This window comes from Grammomys surdaster, unplaced genomic scaffold (assembly GCF_004785775.1).
Source record: "Grammomys surdaster isolate TR1022 unplaced genomic scaffold, NIH_TR_1.0 126133, whole genome shotgun sequence".
Lineage (NCBI taxonomy): Eukaryota > Metazoa > Chordata > Mammalia > Rodentia > Muridae > Grammomys > Grammomys surdaster.
Genome location: NW_021620941.1, coordinates 6,055,715 through 6,070,922, shown reverse-complemented (window position 1 = coordinate 6,070,922; position 15,208 = coordinate 6,055,715). Strand labels below are relative to the sequence as shown.

Below are 15,208 nucleotides of genomic sequence, written 5' to 3'. Positions count from 1 at the left end.
AATAAATAAATAATGCAAGCATGTAACTAAGTTGGGGTTTCCATTGCTGTGAAGAGACACCATGACCAAGGCAACTCTTATAAGGACATTTAATTGGGGCTGGCTTACAGGTTCTGAAATTCAGTTCATTATCATAACAGGAAGCAAACTCACTGTCAATGGGGATGGGAAAGAGCAGGGCAGAGCTAACTTGGTGGGCTCAAGACATGGGAGTTATTCAGTCCAGCAGGGCTGCCAGCTACAGGCCAGCTGTGAACATAACTCATGGAAGAGACTGTTCAGGTAGGAAAGGACGTGAGTACTAAGGGGAGGGAGGAGGACCCACAGGGAGAACAGAGGCCGGAACTTGAGGTCACCTCAATCTTTAAAGATGGCTGGTTGGTGACATCACAACTGGGGAGGCCTAAGAAGGCCTGAGTATAGAAGGAAAAGCTGTGCCCAGCCCAGAAGCAGACACGGCTCCATGGGAGGGGTGTGGCTACTACTGCTAAAGCCATTACTAGACTGTAGTCATCACTGCTAACCTTGTCCAGAGCCATCCTGGGGAAAGCCTTGCCACCAATGAGAACAGAGGAGTGCCAATAGACTCAGTCAGCGAGGACCAGCAACTCCGCAAGGCATTTAGAGGCGAGCATGGCTGAGGATGGCAGGAAAAAGGGGCTCTGCACTGAAGGCAGGCTACGTGTTGGTGCTGACAGAATGGCAGGTGAACAGGGACAAGAGGCTGGTCTGCTGAGGAGGAAGTGGAAGAAGATCTCGATGTGGTCAGGGATTGGAGATGGGGCGGGGCATGAGGCTCCCCAGAGGGCTCTCAGTTAGTTTTCCCCACAGTAGCAAGAACACAGAGTTGGGGGCTAGTGGGGATGAACTTCAGTGGGTAGCAGGGTTGAATGATTTCTAGGAGCACCTGAGCCTGTTGAGTTAGGAGGCCAGGACATCGGACTGGGCTTCCTACCTGCTCTGCTGTCTGTAAGCAGGGGATGGTGGACAGGAAGCTGAGCTTAACACAGCTGGTGTGGCCAGGAAAAGAAAGGGGGAGGTTAGCCAGGACTTGCTATACCACTGTGCTGGAGTGGCTCAGAAGAACGGCAGCATCCCAGACCTTCCTCAGGCCAAGGGTTTAATAGGAGCACAAAGGTTATTATTGCTTCATGCCCAGCCCAGAAGAAGGGCTAAGGATTGCAAATAATTGGGGTGACGGGCTCAGTCTTCATGACCATGACTGTCAATCCTGCAGAAACAGCACAGGACACACAGGAATGAAAGCAGACATCCCATCATTCCCCGATGGCTTTCAGATAGAAAGAGTTGGTCATAGCGCCCAAGCCTGTTGTCCTTGGTATGAGTCTGTCATTGGCCCTCTCTCCAGACTGCCCTAGGCACAGTGCCTGTCAAACAGTGTGTTCCCAATAAGCATATGTCATCCATGAGACCCCACTGAACAAGCTTGGTCAGAGAACACAGTGCAGAGACCTGGGGATAGCAGCCTTCATGGGATGTCCAGTTCAATCGCACCATGCCAATGGGAAGCTGGCCATCTGAAGGCTCTGGTCTTGGCTCTGGTGGCACGACACATCAAAGCTGGACAGCTGGGAAGGTTTCAGGTCCCATTTGCTAGGAAATTCGAAGAGAGGACAGAGAGTTAGTGCCGTTGCCTTGGTAACACACTGTCACGGTATAACGAGGCTCAGTGGTAGCAGGAAGCCTGGCTTAAAGGAGTACAAAGCATATCGATTTGCCGGATGTCTTGAGGAGGCACATCAGGAAAGCTGGCTGGTCCATCGGGAAGACAGCAGGTGAGGTAGTTAGGAAGCTAGGAAGTGGGGTGGACCAAGCCAGCTCAGTGCTCGGTAGCCCTGGTGGCTGACCTACTGAGTTGTGTCTAAGACAGCTCAGAGTTTCAAGGCTGGGGCTGCCTGACATGGTAGCCCTTGGACCTAGGCCTTTCCAGACAGAAAAGCCTTGTGTCTGGAGAGTTACATGAGTGTGGCAGCCTGAAGGACTGGGCCACCCTGAGACAAGGTGGATCCAGAAGAAGACAGTGGGCGGTTGGACAGGAAAAGGGACCACCGCATCCACTCCAACACAGAAACTGGGCCAAGCAGCATAAGCTTCAGCCTTGACAGTGCAAGGTCAGAGGAGGGGCGGGAGTGGAGCACTGGGGGCTACAGGCAGAACTGAGCACACTAGCTCCTAACCTTCAACACAGAACAGAGTCCAAGTGAGCCTGTGGGATGGCGGTCTCCATAGATCCTCCCTCATGATGATGGACACCAGGGCAGCCAGTGGCTTTGGCTCTATGAACTCTGTCCTGGCTTTATATTCAGCTACAGTGTAATGCTGTTGAACTCTGTGTCTGCAAGTCCCCAAGTCCACAGAAGGAAAATCACCCTCAGAAATGGGAGGCTGCAGAAGTGAGCTAAGTGATACATTATAATAACTGTTTATACAGTTTTACATTGCACTGAGTATTAGCAACAATCTAGAGGCGATTTGACTGGAAGTATGTGGGAGGAAATACAAGCATTATGCATCAATTTAAAAAATTTTTAAAAATTCACAAATTGAAATAGGACTGGAGAGACTTAGCTGTTAAGAGCAGTTGCTACCTTTTCAGAGGCCTGGGGTCAGGTTCCCAGCACAGGTGGCACACAAGCACCCTTAGGAGATATGACACCCTCCTCTAGCCTCCAATAGTACCTGTGCTCACCTGCACAGACACATAACTACAAATAATACAAATAAAATTTAAATAAAACCAGAAACATTGACTAGAATAAGGAAGGAAATAAATATCTAGGAAAATGTATACATGTTATAGACAAACAGCATACCATTATGCCACAGGGGAAGAGAGTTTCCAAATTGAATGTACAAGTGACAACCTCACTCTCTTCCCCTGTTTCAAGTCATCCCTGAGTGCCAGGCAGAGTTAGGCATTTGGCTCTCACTAGTATCCTTGCTCTACTGGGTTGGCACAGAGTGGCAAACTGGTCATCACTCTGTTGGCAGGGATAAGAGGGACACCTAGGAATGACCAACCAGGATCACAGCAGCTCCTGAGAGGCAGATCTGGATCAGAAGCCAGGCCATGTGGTTGTAAAGACAATAAACTCTCAATCATCTGTTCATATGTGTGAAAGAGTAAACATGTGGGGACCAAGTGGTCCCTCAATGATCCTGGGGGTGGGCGTTCTTGAGGATTTCTTCATTGTATTATATTGTTTAAAGTCATGTGATAAAAGACCATGTTTAGGTTTGGGAGTGGTGGTGGAGGGTGTGTGGTGTGTGTGGTTCTGTGACAGAACCCAGGGCCCTGGGCATGCCCTATCATTGAAGTACACCTCCAGACTGTGTAAGTAACTTTTGAAAACCAGTTTTATTCAACACTAACACCAACTCCACATGATTCTCCTGTTTACAGTACTTGCTGTTCTTCCAGAAGACCTGAGTTCAGTTCTCAGTGCTCACATCAGGAGGATCACAACCACCTGTGTGACTGCAGGACTCCAACTCCAGGGGAACCAGTACTCTTTTCTGGCCTCTTCGGGGACTCTCATACATGGTACTCACACTCATACACACAGGCACACACAGACACACATTCATGCACACATACACAAAATGAAAATAAATCTGAAGTGCTCAAGTCAAAGGTTTGGGGTCTGTTAAATTACTATATTTTTATTGAGATAAGAATATGTCCAGTATATACCATTCGAAGTTTAGCATCACCATCTGTCCAGCCCTTGTCTCCATCTTCAAAATCTTTCTTACTCAAAATCTCAAACTCGACTTTGTTCTCAGTCCCCATTTCTTACTCCTCTCCCTTTAGTCCTGGAATCTAATCTCTTTCCTGTCCTGTGCGTGCGTGTGTGTGTGTGTGTGTGTGTGTGCACATGCTTGCATTCAAGCATGTATGTGCACATGAATGTGTACATGTGTGTTTATGTGTATGTGGGTGCACGTGTGTGTATGCCTGTATGTGTGTGCATGTATATGCATGTGTGTACGTGGACGTGCATGCATGTGCCTGTGCGTGTGCGTGTACACGAGTATGTGGGTGTGGGTGTGAGTGTGCGTGTGTAGGCCTGCGGACAACATCGTTTAAGGCAGGGCTTCTCACTGAACCTGGAGCTCTTACTGACAGACCATCTAAGCAAGGGCTCTCTCTGCCTCCATCCCCCTAGCACTGGACTGCAGGCATGCCCAGCTTCTTAGAAGCATGCTGGAGATCCAGACTCAGGTCAAAGTGCTTTGCAAACTGAACCATCACCTCAGCTCACCTTTACTTTTCAAATTATACAACCATCTGGCCCATTTCTCTTCAGACTTAAAAGCCGCACCAGAGACAGGTGTTTACACTCAATGCCACAGCAGCTCTGCACTAGCCAAGAAGAGAAACACCCAAACATGTGAATAATCCCTGAACAAGTGGACACAGAAACAAGGTCCACCCTCATAGCCACGCCCAATGAAACATTTCTCTACAGTGACAAGGAAAGGCATTTGCTAGGTGCTACCATGGGGATGAACCTCACCTAGCCAAATAAGGACTGATGTTAAATGACACTATTTTTGTTCCACTGGATCTAAAAGAGGCCACCTCCTGGACCACTCAGTCTCCAAAGCATAGACCAGGCCTGCTTTCCTGCTTGTCTGCTCCCTGGGATTTGGACTGGACCTTGCAAACCCACACAGAAAGTCACATCCCATCTTGCTTGGAACTCCCTAGGTAAGTCCCACACCAGAGCCACCCCCAGCCCCTTTCACCCACCCTACCCAACTCACCCACCCTAGACCCTCTGTCCTCACCACAGCCCACCCTTTATCTTCTCCTGTGATATAAAAGCATGGAGCCACGCCTCCTCACAGCTATTGGTATTATGGATTTTCTTTACAGAGTTCATTTTCCAGGGACTGAAAGCAAAACATTGGGGAGAGATCATCTCCGGTGCTTTCAAAGCCTTCTGCAGCTAAGCTGCTCAACAAACACCTCAGGAACGCCTCCACCAAAGTGTACAACTTAAATGGAAGATAAGTCTGGCCCCAAGTCAAGGTCCCTACAGTCTAAGGCTTTGGGTACAAGAAAATTCAAAAAGGGTATCTCCACCCTAGTGGGGGACTCCAGGGCCAGGAGAAGGAACAAGGGTTAAGCCCACAGGGGCTGAGAGGGCTCAGATCCGCTGGAGGATTCTCTTTTGGACTCTCTTGGGTGCTCCTCTCCTGAGCATAGGTATGTGGGGTAAAGAAAGAAAGTGACAACCCGAAGACAGATGCCACAGCATGTGTATAACCACCTATGTGGGTGCCACACACACCAACAGAGCTGATATGCCCATCCCAACCCCCACCTGAGTATGGAACACAGCACCTCTCCCGGGTCACACTTCAACCCCTAGCAGACCACCCTACAGGAATGGGAAAGGCCTCTTCCATTCTCAGGTGACCTGACTTCGTCTTCCCCTTCGTGCTGCTTCTGGAAACATCCTTGCCACCCCTGGTCCTTAAGAGTCACCTAGGAAGGACTTGTGCAGCTTATGGGACCTGACTCTGAGGATGTCACTCCACCCATTCTGGACACCTCCTCTTTAGGAATTTCCCCGGGTGCCATTCTGTCACCACTCAGTGGTCCCTGGCTGAATCTCCAGAGTGGGTCCCGAAGTTCCCCTTGGTCTAAGACCAGCCAGATAGACTTGTCTGGCCCAGTTCAATTTCCCCCGCCTTTTTGATGTCACATCCTGTCCCAGCCTGCCTCCCCGCCGGCCGCCGCCCTCCCTCCTCCCTTCCCCGCGCAAGCGAGGCGCACGGGTCCCTCGGCGCCGCCCCCGCCCGCGCCCCTCACCGAGCAAACTTTTGGCATCGCTGCATTCCGGGCGCGCCGCCGAGCTCCGCAGGGCGCGCCTCTTCGCCGAGCCCGGGCGCGCGGGGACCCGCCTGGCGCGCAGGGAAAGCAAGCGCAGCCCCCGCCCCGCCAGCCCAGCCCTGCCCGAGAGGCAGTCGCGCCGGAACCGGGACCATAAATATGCAGAGCGGAGGCTCAGCGCAGCACAGCCCGCGCGCCGCCCGCCCCGGCTGCTGAGCAGGCGCCGCCGGAGCTCGAGCCGCGGCCGGAGCCCCAGCCCCAACCCCAGCCGGGAGCGCGTCCACGTCCCCGCAGCCACCGGCCGCCAGCACCCAGGCCCCGCACGCCAGGACGTCGGAGTGGCCGTGAGACATGCAACCGGCCCGGAAGCTCCTCAGCCTCCTGGTCCTCCTGGTGATGGGCACCGAACTCACCCAAGTACGTGTGACCAACGCCATTTTCCTCTGCCAGGGCCACCGTGAGCGGGGCAAAGTCGGGGAGCTGTCCCCGGGGCTGGGGCTGAGGATGGGACTGGAGTGCCGGCCGGCCCCGGGCTTGAGGGAGGGGTGCAGACTGATATAGACCGGGTTTCCTCAGCCTTGGATCAGAGGTTTACAGCAGCCCCTCTCCCAAGACCACCTCCCCACTCCTGAGAAGTTCAGGGGGCAAACTGGGGGCTTCGTTTCCTGGGTTTGTCATCTGGTAGGGAAGACAGAGGCGACTGCTAAGGCACCATGCATTCTTGCCAGTGGAGGTACCTAACTCCTGCCTCCCAACACACCCCCCTCGGGGGCCAGACTGTCCCTTTGGGAACAACGCTACCCTCTGCGCGGTGGGCACGGTGCCACTAAGCCCTGGAAGGGCAGCTGCAAGGCGCTCGCTCGGGTGCATTGTTGGCTGTGGAGGATTTGGGGGCTGTAACCACACGCGGCTAGAGGCATGGACGATGTGCTGTGTGCATGTGGGAAGGCTGGAGATGCCCAGTGCTCATCTGTCCAGAACAATGTACCGACCGGAATGTGTGTCTGGGAGGGTATTCTCCATTTTAAAATTGCAGCTTGGAGGCTGTGTGCTCCCAGCTGGGAGGCCGCTTTTCTACTAGGGTGCTCAGGCTGGCAGAGAAGAGCCTGCCAGCTTTTGGGCTGCTCAGGAGTGACATTAAAATGCCCTTTGTGTAGTACCACGGTGCCTTGGTCTGAGTTAAGACTCCCCACTTGTCAGTCAAAAGTCCAGGATGTCGATGGGCAGCCCAGCTTTTGGTCCCAACCCTAGGTGCCCAGACCCTCTCTGCCTCCCTCTGTTCATCTCTCAGAATAAAAGAGGAAACAAAAGAGAGAGGAGAGACCAGAGAGCAGTTAGGAGACCACAGGCAGAAGACTCTGGAACAAGCTTCCCTTGTTCACCTGAAAGCCCTTGCTGGCTTCCCTGACTATGTCCAGGACACACAGTTCAAACTCTACCTGAGGGTGGGATTTGATGTCCCACCTGCCCTCTGTGACTTTTGCCTGGAGCTTCCTGGACAGGTGTCCTGTTAGTCCTACAGATGGTCTTTGTGGAACTCTGGAAAGGGAGTTTCCTTGGTCCCTCTGGGAAAAGCATGGAGGAGGGTACTGGCTGAGCATGGTGCATGGATGGATACACACACACACACACACACACACACACACACACCACGCAACTGTGTGCCATGAAGAGCCACACAGATATTGCTTCGCAGAGTGGCAGCCTTACAACGGGCAATGCCTTGTTTCCAACACATCTTGGCATCAGATAGCTGGTCCTGGGTGGTCTTGGAAGCGACTCTCCTCATAGACCCTTTTGCCCTAATCACTTTTTCCCCCTTCTGGAAGCCTTTATGTCTCAATTGTCCAACCACAAGAGAATTTTCCTCCCTAAATCCTCTACCTGTCTTTTCAAAGATCTGCTGTTAATGGAGAGAAAACTTAGTTCAACTTCAGTTAGATGCTGTGTCTCTATGTTGGTGTTTGCCAGTTGTCCTAACAGAGCCTGTGCTCCAGGAAGGCCCTTCAACAGACCCCTGCACACTCAGAAACCCCACCCACCACTGGGCTCCAGAAAGGGCTCCCTCCCTGCAAGCTGCCTTCAGGACCATGGCCAGCTCCCGAAGTCCGAAGCCAGTGTTTAAAAGACAATGAAGTCCTTCCTCGTTCCTTGCTTGCTGGGAAAGTTCTTTCTTAGAAATTGAGCCCTGAGATTCCTCACCTCCCCCAGCAGGGCCTCTGAAGTCTCCTTTGTAGAATCTTGCCTGGGTAACCTGTTACCCTGACAGTGATAGGATTTCGGCACCAAGTCTCATGAATGTCTCAAATCATCCAACCATGTTGAGTCTAGGAAGGCTCAGCTCTCTCTCTGGGTTCTGCGGTCAGGGGCCCCATTTGGGATGGGGACAGGTGGCTCTCACAGTCAGTGGTGACAGCTTGAGATGGGAGGCTGGGTTGCACTGAGTCAGTTAGTCTCTTAGGATATCCATGCCTGGAAATCTGTTTTTTCAATCCTACTGTGACAAGAAACACTCAAACACCTTTGGGCCTCAGAAAGCATCTGTCTTCCACTCCCAAGCCAGGAAAAGTGCTCCTCGCGGCCACATTTGCTTTCAGCTCTTCCAAACAAGTGGGGACCTAAGATCCCAGGATGGTGGGTGTGGCTGGGTACAGGTGGGCATGAGAACCAGCCTCAGACGGATAGGCCAGCCCTGCCCATAATGAGGGCTGCCTGTGGGATCTAGGGAGGCAGGTGGGGGCATGGAGCACGTGTTGGGCCATCTGCTCTCCCAGCAGCTGGCTCAAGATGATCTAATCAATCAAATGCCAAGTACTGATTGATAGTTTGCTCCATGCAAAGCCATAGCCCTCTTGAACTTTGTCCTCAGACAGAAGGCCGCTTGGTGTGGCCTTGTTCTGTGGTTTTTAATAAAAAGCTGACATTGGTGCTCTTTGAGGGCAGTGTTGGTGACACCATCCTGAGCCTCCCAGTGGGGCACTGGGTTGTTTATTGTAGTCCTGAGCTGGGGGGTGTGACTGGGGCTCCCTGGTCTCCAGGCTTGGCTTAGATAGAAGCATGATCTGTGGGCGTTAGGTAAGGGCTGGGAAGCTCTGCAGTGATGACCTTGACTGAGCGAGGCTGTTCATACTAGTCACACTAAGCACTGAGTCAGGTCTTTACCTCTCTGAGTCTGACCTTGCATCTTTTTAGAAGCTGGAAGGTTAAATGGGATGATCTCATCGCCTTCTCCACTGTCTACAGCCCGCCGACTCCTTTCTTGCACTTGCTCTACTCAGTAGCCCTTTTCTCTAACAACCCTTCCTTGGTCATGAACTGGTTGGATTTAGCCCCTTCTAGATATGAGCTTATGGTAACACACAAATCCAAGTCCTTGTCACCGTCACTTGAGGCTATACACTTTGTGGGAAGATTTGAGGCTCTGCCATGCCATTTAACACAAGAGTGGCTTACACCAAGTGCTCTAGCTGTCAATGGAAGGAGCTTGGGAGAAGGATAATATCCCAGCTGGGTGCTAGAGTCGTTTCTGGGTGAGCCCAAGCAGGAAGATGAGAAGGGAGACCAGGAAGGAAAGGGAGCTGCAGAGGCTGCTGTAGACAAAGGGCCTAGAACCCTTCTCTGCTGTATCCCATGCTCCAGTGACTGCTGGGGGCCAGCTCCTCATTAGCCATCACACCCAGCCCAGCATGGGCTTTCACTAACAATCCAGTGTTCCTGGTACCCTAGTGAGGCCAAAGCTGTAAATGCCGATAGAGCTTTCTCTCCTGCCCACCACTACTATGGTTGTTGCTCCATTTCTATCTTTATTGAGTGACTTCTGTGCACTTGATCCTGGAGTCTGGTGGACTGTCACTGTAGGTGCTTGCAGATATAACAAGCCTTAGCCCACACAGGACACTTGGCCATACCTGGGTAGTTCTGTGGATGGGACAGGAAGAGACAGAGCAGGTGATGTTAACTCCGTCTCCCAGAATCCCAGGAAGCCTGCATCATGGGGGTCCCATGGACACCTTGCTCATCTTCCCAGCCCCACCCCTCACCCCAGCTCCTCCTCTGTCTTGGTCACACAGACTGTGTGATGAGGAGGATGACAGGGAGCCAGGTGGGACTGGCTTTTCCTACAGATTTTATCTCAGAACTTACTTTTTGCACTACTGAGGGGTGAGTGATAGCTCTGAACACAAGTGCCCAGCTCCTAAGACACAGCACTCAGATACATGGGCCTACCTTGCTCACGGTGAGGCTGGAGAACATGGGGGCGAGGGAAGAAGGACAGAGTGCTGTAAATCCCTCATACACACAGCAATTTGCTTCCCATTCCCTCTTCAGCCCTCCACAGTCTAAAGCTAGTTAGTGGTCGTCTGCCTTGGGTAGTATTTACTATTACAGTTATCAGGCCCTGTAATCAGTATTTGCATCACCGCGTAAGGTGATACAAAACTAATTACCAGCTACAGTAAATTAGATGCTCGAGGAACTATAAGCCTGAACTGGCCTGATGGGGAGAAGCAGCTTGCAGCCTTGAGAGATGGTGTGGATGCTGTTTCTGTGAGGCTGGCAGAGACCAGTAGCCACTGGCTAGTTCTACCTCCAGGTGACCTAAGTTACCACTGCAGTCCAACAGAGGATGAGAGATGGAAAGTAAAACCTCCCCCTTCCCCCTTTACTCTTTTTCAGATTGTTCAGCTACAGAAGCTCCCCAGAGGCTCAGGGCACTGGCAGGTTAGCCACTGCTGAGGGCTAACACTGTCTGGGTCATCCTTCCATCAGGCATAAATGGGAGGCATAGGGGGACTCAGCTTTTCATGCCACAGTGTCCCTATGACCTGGGGTCATCTTTGTTCTTAAAATGAGGACACTGAGGCTCAGGGAGGAGGAGAAACCTCTGTGGGGGGGAGCAGATGCAGCCCCAGCTCTGTCTGACACCCAAAATTCAGGTGTCTGCTAAAACAGATTGAAAAATAAACAGCTCTGTGTCGTGAAGCAGCAGAGAGAGGAGGTGCCTGCTGTGTTCCTGGGTCACAGCAGCCTCTGTGGTGCAGAGCTGTGGGTGGCTATCTAGCTGTGGGACAAAATGCTGACATTCAAGGGGAAACAGCAAAGGGAACAGACAGAGTCTGAAGCCCATGGTCAGGGTCCCTGTCTTCCTGCTAAGGCTCAGCCCTCAGGTGGGTTCTCTTGCCTGCAGAGACCCGGGGACATCTGATAGTGCATGCTGGGGCTCCTTGGCTCAGTCTTAAAGCAACTAAACAGGGGTTAGTTGACATTATGCAGAATCTTGAGACCTCAGAAGTCACGAGTAGAACCTAGCCATGTGGAACAGATGTCACCTATGTGCAGGTCTCTAGATCACCCCAATCACTGTGTGGGTGTTGCCCCACCACTTGCAAGATCTGTGCAGTTTGTGAAGTGCAGGGATGGCCTGAGTCTCCTCAGAGGGATCAGAACTGTCTATGTGTGACTCGCCTTTGTTTCAGGCTTCTTGAGAGTAGTTTTTCTGCCTAGACCATCTTCTATTCTCTGTACCTGTGTTAAAGTTCATGGCCTCAGCTCAGGTGACAGTCAGTGAGAGTGGTTTCTTTACAGAAATGAACATAGCTATCTCTCGCTCCACAGAACTGATAACCCAAAATATAACTCAGCTGGTGGAGTGCTTGCCTGGCATGCACGCAAACCCTTCTGAGTTCTGCCCTTGGTACCACTTAAAACTGAGCTTGGTGGAAAACACCTGAGAAGGAGTAAAGGCTGCAGGGTCTGAGGTTTGGTGTCAGCTGCATAGTGAGCTTGGGGTCAACCTGGGATACTCAAGACCCTAGCCCAAAATAAAGTCTGAAGCTAGGTGTTATGGCTTATGCCTATAATCCCAGTGCTTAGGAGGCCAAGGCAGAAGGATTGCCTTGAGTTTAAGACCTGGGCTACAGAATAAGACCATTTCTCTATAACACACACACACACACGAGAGAGGATGCTGATTCCTTAGCAACTCTGATTAGTTGCCCAGTAGTGACCATACTTACCTAAAACAATTCTATTCAATCTCGTGGTCTGAGTGGGCATCTCACCCTGAGGACTTATGCTCCTGCTCAGAGCTGCCCCCAGGATACAAACTTGCTCTCCTGCAGGCTTTGAGAAGGGAACTTCCCACTGGCTGTGGGTGATACCTGGTGGTGGCTGAAGGTCAAAGGGAGAACACAGGTGTATTTCTCAGTGCATCTCAGGTACATTTAGCATAGCAAAACTCAAAGAAATGGAGAGAGGCTTTTCCAGCAATTGTGCCTTTAGTATGTGAGTCCCTATACCCAGCCACCCAACCAACACATGGCTACCCCTGCTCTGTTATATGGTACTGCCTGGCCCACGTCTATTCTTGTGATTCAGCGGTGTGTAGCAGCCATGGAGAACGCTCGACTACTGTCCTGTGCCTCCTATCAGTGACATAGGGATTCACAGACAGTTTTTCCCCAAGATTGCACAATCTTTGTTAGAGAATCTTCACAGCTCAGCTTTGGCTCTGCAGCAAAAGGCCACCATGAAGCAGAGGGGACAGGGTTCAGAGAAAGTCAAGCTTGGCAAGCAGGGTCTGACAGCATCAGGATCCACTGCTGAGCAGGTATGACATCTCGACATTCCTCCACTCCCTGATGATCACCCCCAGTCAGTGTGTTGTCTCTAATCATGCATAGTTTAATTCACATCTAGGTCAGGTGCTGCTGCCAGAGAAGTCAGCCCATCCTCAGCTGTGGCAACTCTCCTCTCTTGGGAAGGAGGAAGTGGAGTCTTATAGCTCCCAGAAACTGCAGGTTAGCCCCAAGGGGAATGTGTCCACTGGGAAGTACCACTCCCAGAGTTTGGCTCCAGTTCTACCAAATAGTTCTGGGTACATGAGCTGAGCCTTCCCACGGACATGAATGAAAGAGGCTGGAGAGAGGCAGAGGCACTGCTAAGGCCCAAGGGAGCAGCATGGCAGTCGGCTCTCTGGATGAACAGAGCAGGTGCACATCTAATGAGCCAGAAATGCAGAAGATCGAGCATCAGTGAGGGACACTGTCTTAGGGACAGCTGAGGGCTGTGGAGTCTTTTGCTAGGAGGGTGTGGCACTTGGTCACTGGGAGACTTGAATTGTTGGAACCAGAGTAGAAGAGAAAGGGACAAATTATCAGAGGACCTCAGGTCTCTGGATTAGCTGTCTTGCAAGCTCTACTGATAAACTCCAAACTCAGTGGCTCCTGATGGCTGCAGTGTGATTCCTGCCCACGGCTGGGTTGGACCTGGAACCTCTGCCTTCTCACTCAGGGCCACAGGGAAGGACAGCCCCTCTTTCTGTCACTTCCCATGATATAGACAGAGAGCAAGGGCACCAAGACACGAGTAGCCCCCAGGGCTGCTCAGAGAGGCCAGCGATGGCAGGTCATGTACCCTTGGCCTTTGGGTGGTCTAGAGTGTAAAGAGCCAGGCTGAGGTGGGATGTGGATGGCAAGCACAGCTCCACTCATCTCTGTCCCCAAAACCCTGTGCTTCTGGAGGACACATATGGGCTTATGTGGGAGACGTATGGCCTGCCTACCCATGGGGCCTTTTGTGGCTACTGGAAGACTGTCCTGTGCTAAATACAATCATTTTCCTATTTCCAGAATGTTCTTTCTGCCTCAGAGAAAGATGAGATGGACGGGGACTGGGAGAGAAGTAGCTCCACATGGGAACTCTCCCGTTAATCTCTCTGCCCCTGCTGGTCTCCCTCGGCCCTCTCTGTCATCCCCCTGCCTCTATCCCTCTCCATATGCCTCTTTGTCTCTATCTTCCTTTATCAATGTTCAATGTCTATCTATCCTCGTCTGTCTGTCTATCTCTGTATTTCTCTGTGTCTTTATTTCAGCCTCACTATTTCAGTCTCTTCTTGTCTCTGTTACTCTTCTGTCTCTTTCTCTCTCTCTCCCACCTCCCTTTCCTCTCTCTCCTTCCTGTCATTCCTCTCCTTTTTAAATTATTTGGAACTAGGCCACATAGACATTGTTATACTTCAACCTGTCATCCAGACTTTGTCTTACGGAACTATCCTTTGCTAGGGAACATTAAGAACTGAACTGGAGACCAGCTTCCCTCCAGGTGGTCACTGTTAGCCCTGACTCCTGAGCAGGCTCCTACCCTGGGGCCTCCATTCTCTTAGGTGAGGCAGTGCTAGTGTACTGCACATGCCTATCCTCCATGGTCCTGTCATTGCCAGGAAATTCCTTAGCATCCCTCACCCTACACATACCAAGTGCTAGCCCCAAGTGCTAGTACGAGGCAAGTAGACTTGGCCCTCACTTCCAGAGCTGAGGAACTCAGGCTATGGAGGGTCAGGATTCTTGTGTCCTGGTTGTTGATACAACTGTGCGGATTTCAAGCCAAGACAGGTAAGGGGAGGGCGTGAGACTAGAGATCTGTGACTCATCACAGGTAACAGAACCCCAGGCCTTCTGAGACCTTACCAGCTTCAAGAGCAAGAGCCGCAGAGGGCTCCAGCTGATTCCCTGGGTCATCAGGATGAGAGCTGTATGTACACACTCCTGGCACTCAGGAGACTGGTGCTAAGTTATCCAAGGGGCAGGGGCACTGCCATGCTTATGGGATCTTCCCTGAGAATGGGCTGTCTTTCCACACTGCCTGGGCCAAATCTGCTCATCTTCCAAAGCCAAGCAGTTCATATGCAGGCAGAGCTGGGAGTAGCACTCCCCTGTAAGCTTCTGAGAGGTCCCAGTGACATCCTGGATGGCAAATCCACAGGACTGTCTGGGCACAGCATCTGCTCCATCAGTGTGTTGGTTATTCAGTGGCAAATATGGGCTAGCCCTTGCTTCAAGGGAAATCATGTAGAAATTGAGGCTTGAGTTTCTCTTTAGGAACACTGGCTGCTGGCTGGCACCATGGACACTTTAATGTAAATGCCTCTATTCTTCCACAATCCAAAAATCACTTCTGGAAGTGCTATGTAGAACACTAAATCAAATGGCACTTAACACCAGCTCTTTCAGATATCTTCACAAAAGCTTTAGGGACAGTGGACCCTCCTGCCAGATCTGGAAAAAGACTGAGCAGGGCTTTGCTTTGGACCTGGAAGAGTAGGAAGGGATTAGTTTGATCCTTTCAGTTCAGGTGAAGGTGGAACAACTTGGTACAGATGAGAGAAGTTGGGGTACAGTTGGAGAGATTTGGGTACAGGTGGAGAGAGTTTGGTGCAGATGAAGAGGCTCAGGTGCAGGTGGAGAGGCTCAGGTGCAGGTGGAGAGGCTCAGGTGCAGGTGGAGAGGCTCAGGTGCAGGTGGAGACGCTCAGGTCCAGGTGGAGACGCTCAGGTCCAGGTGG

At 51.6% G+C, this 15,208-nt stretch overlaps 1 protein-coding gene across 2 annotated transcripts in view; it reads left to right on the top strand.

The window, feature by feature from the left end:
• The first annotated feature begins 5,913 nt into the window (after positions 1 to 5,913).
• Olfm1 (olfactomedin 1) overlaps positions 5,914 to 15,208 on the top strand; it is a 41,655-nt gene continuing 32,360 nt past the window's right edge. For both annotated transcript variants that reach the window (XM_028757006.1, XM_028757008.1), the window contains exon 1: positions 5,914 to 6,283. In XM_028757006.1, coding sequence (XP_028612839.1) covers positions 6,218 to 6,283 — 66 coding nt within the window. In that variant the 5' untranslated portion in view covers positions 5,914 to 6,217. The remainder of the gene's footprint in view (positions 6,284 to 15,208) is intronic.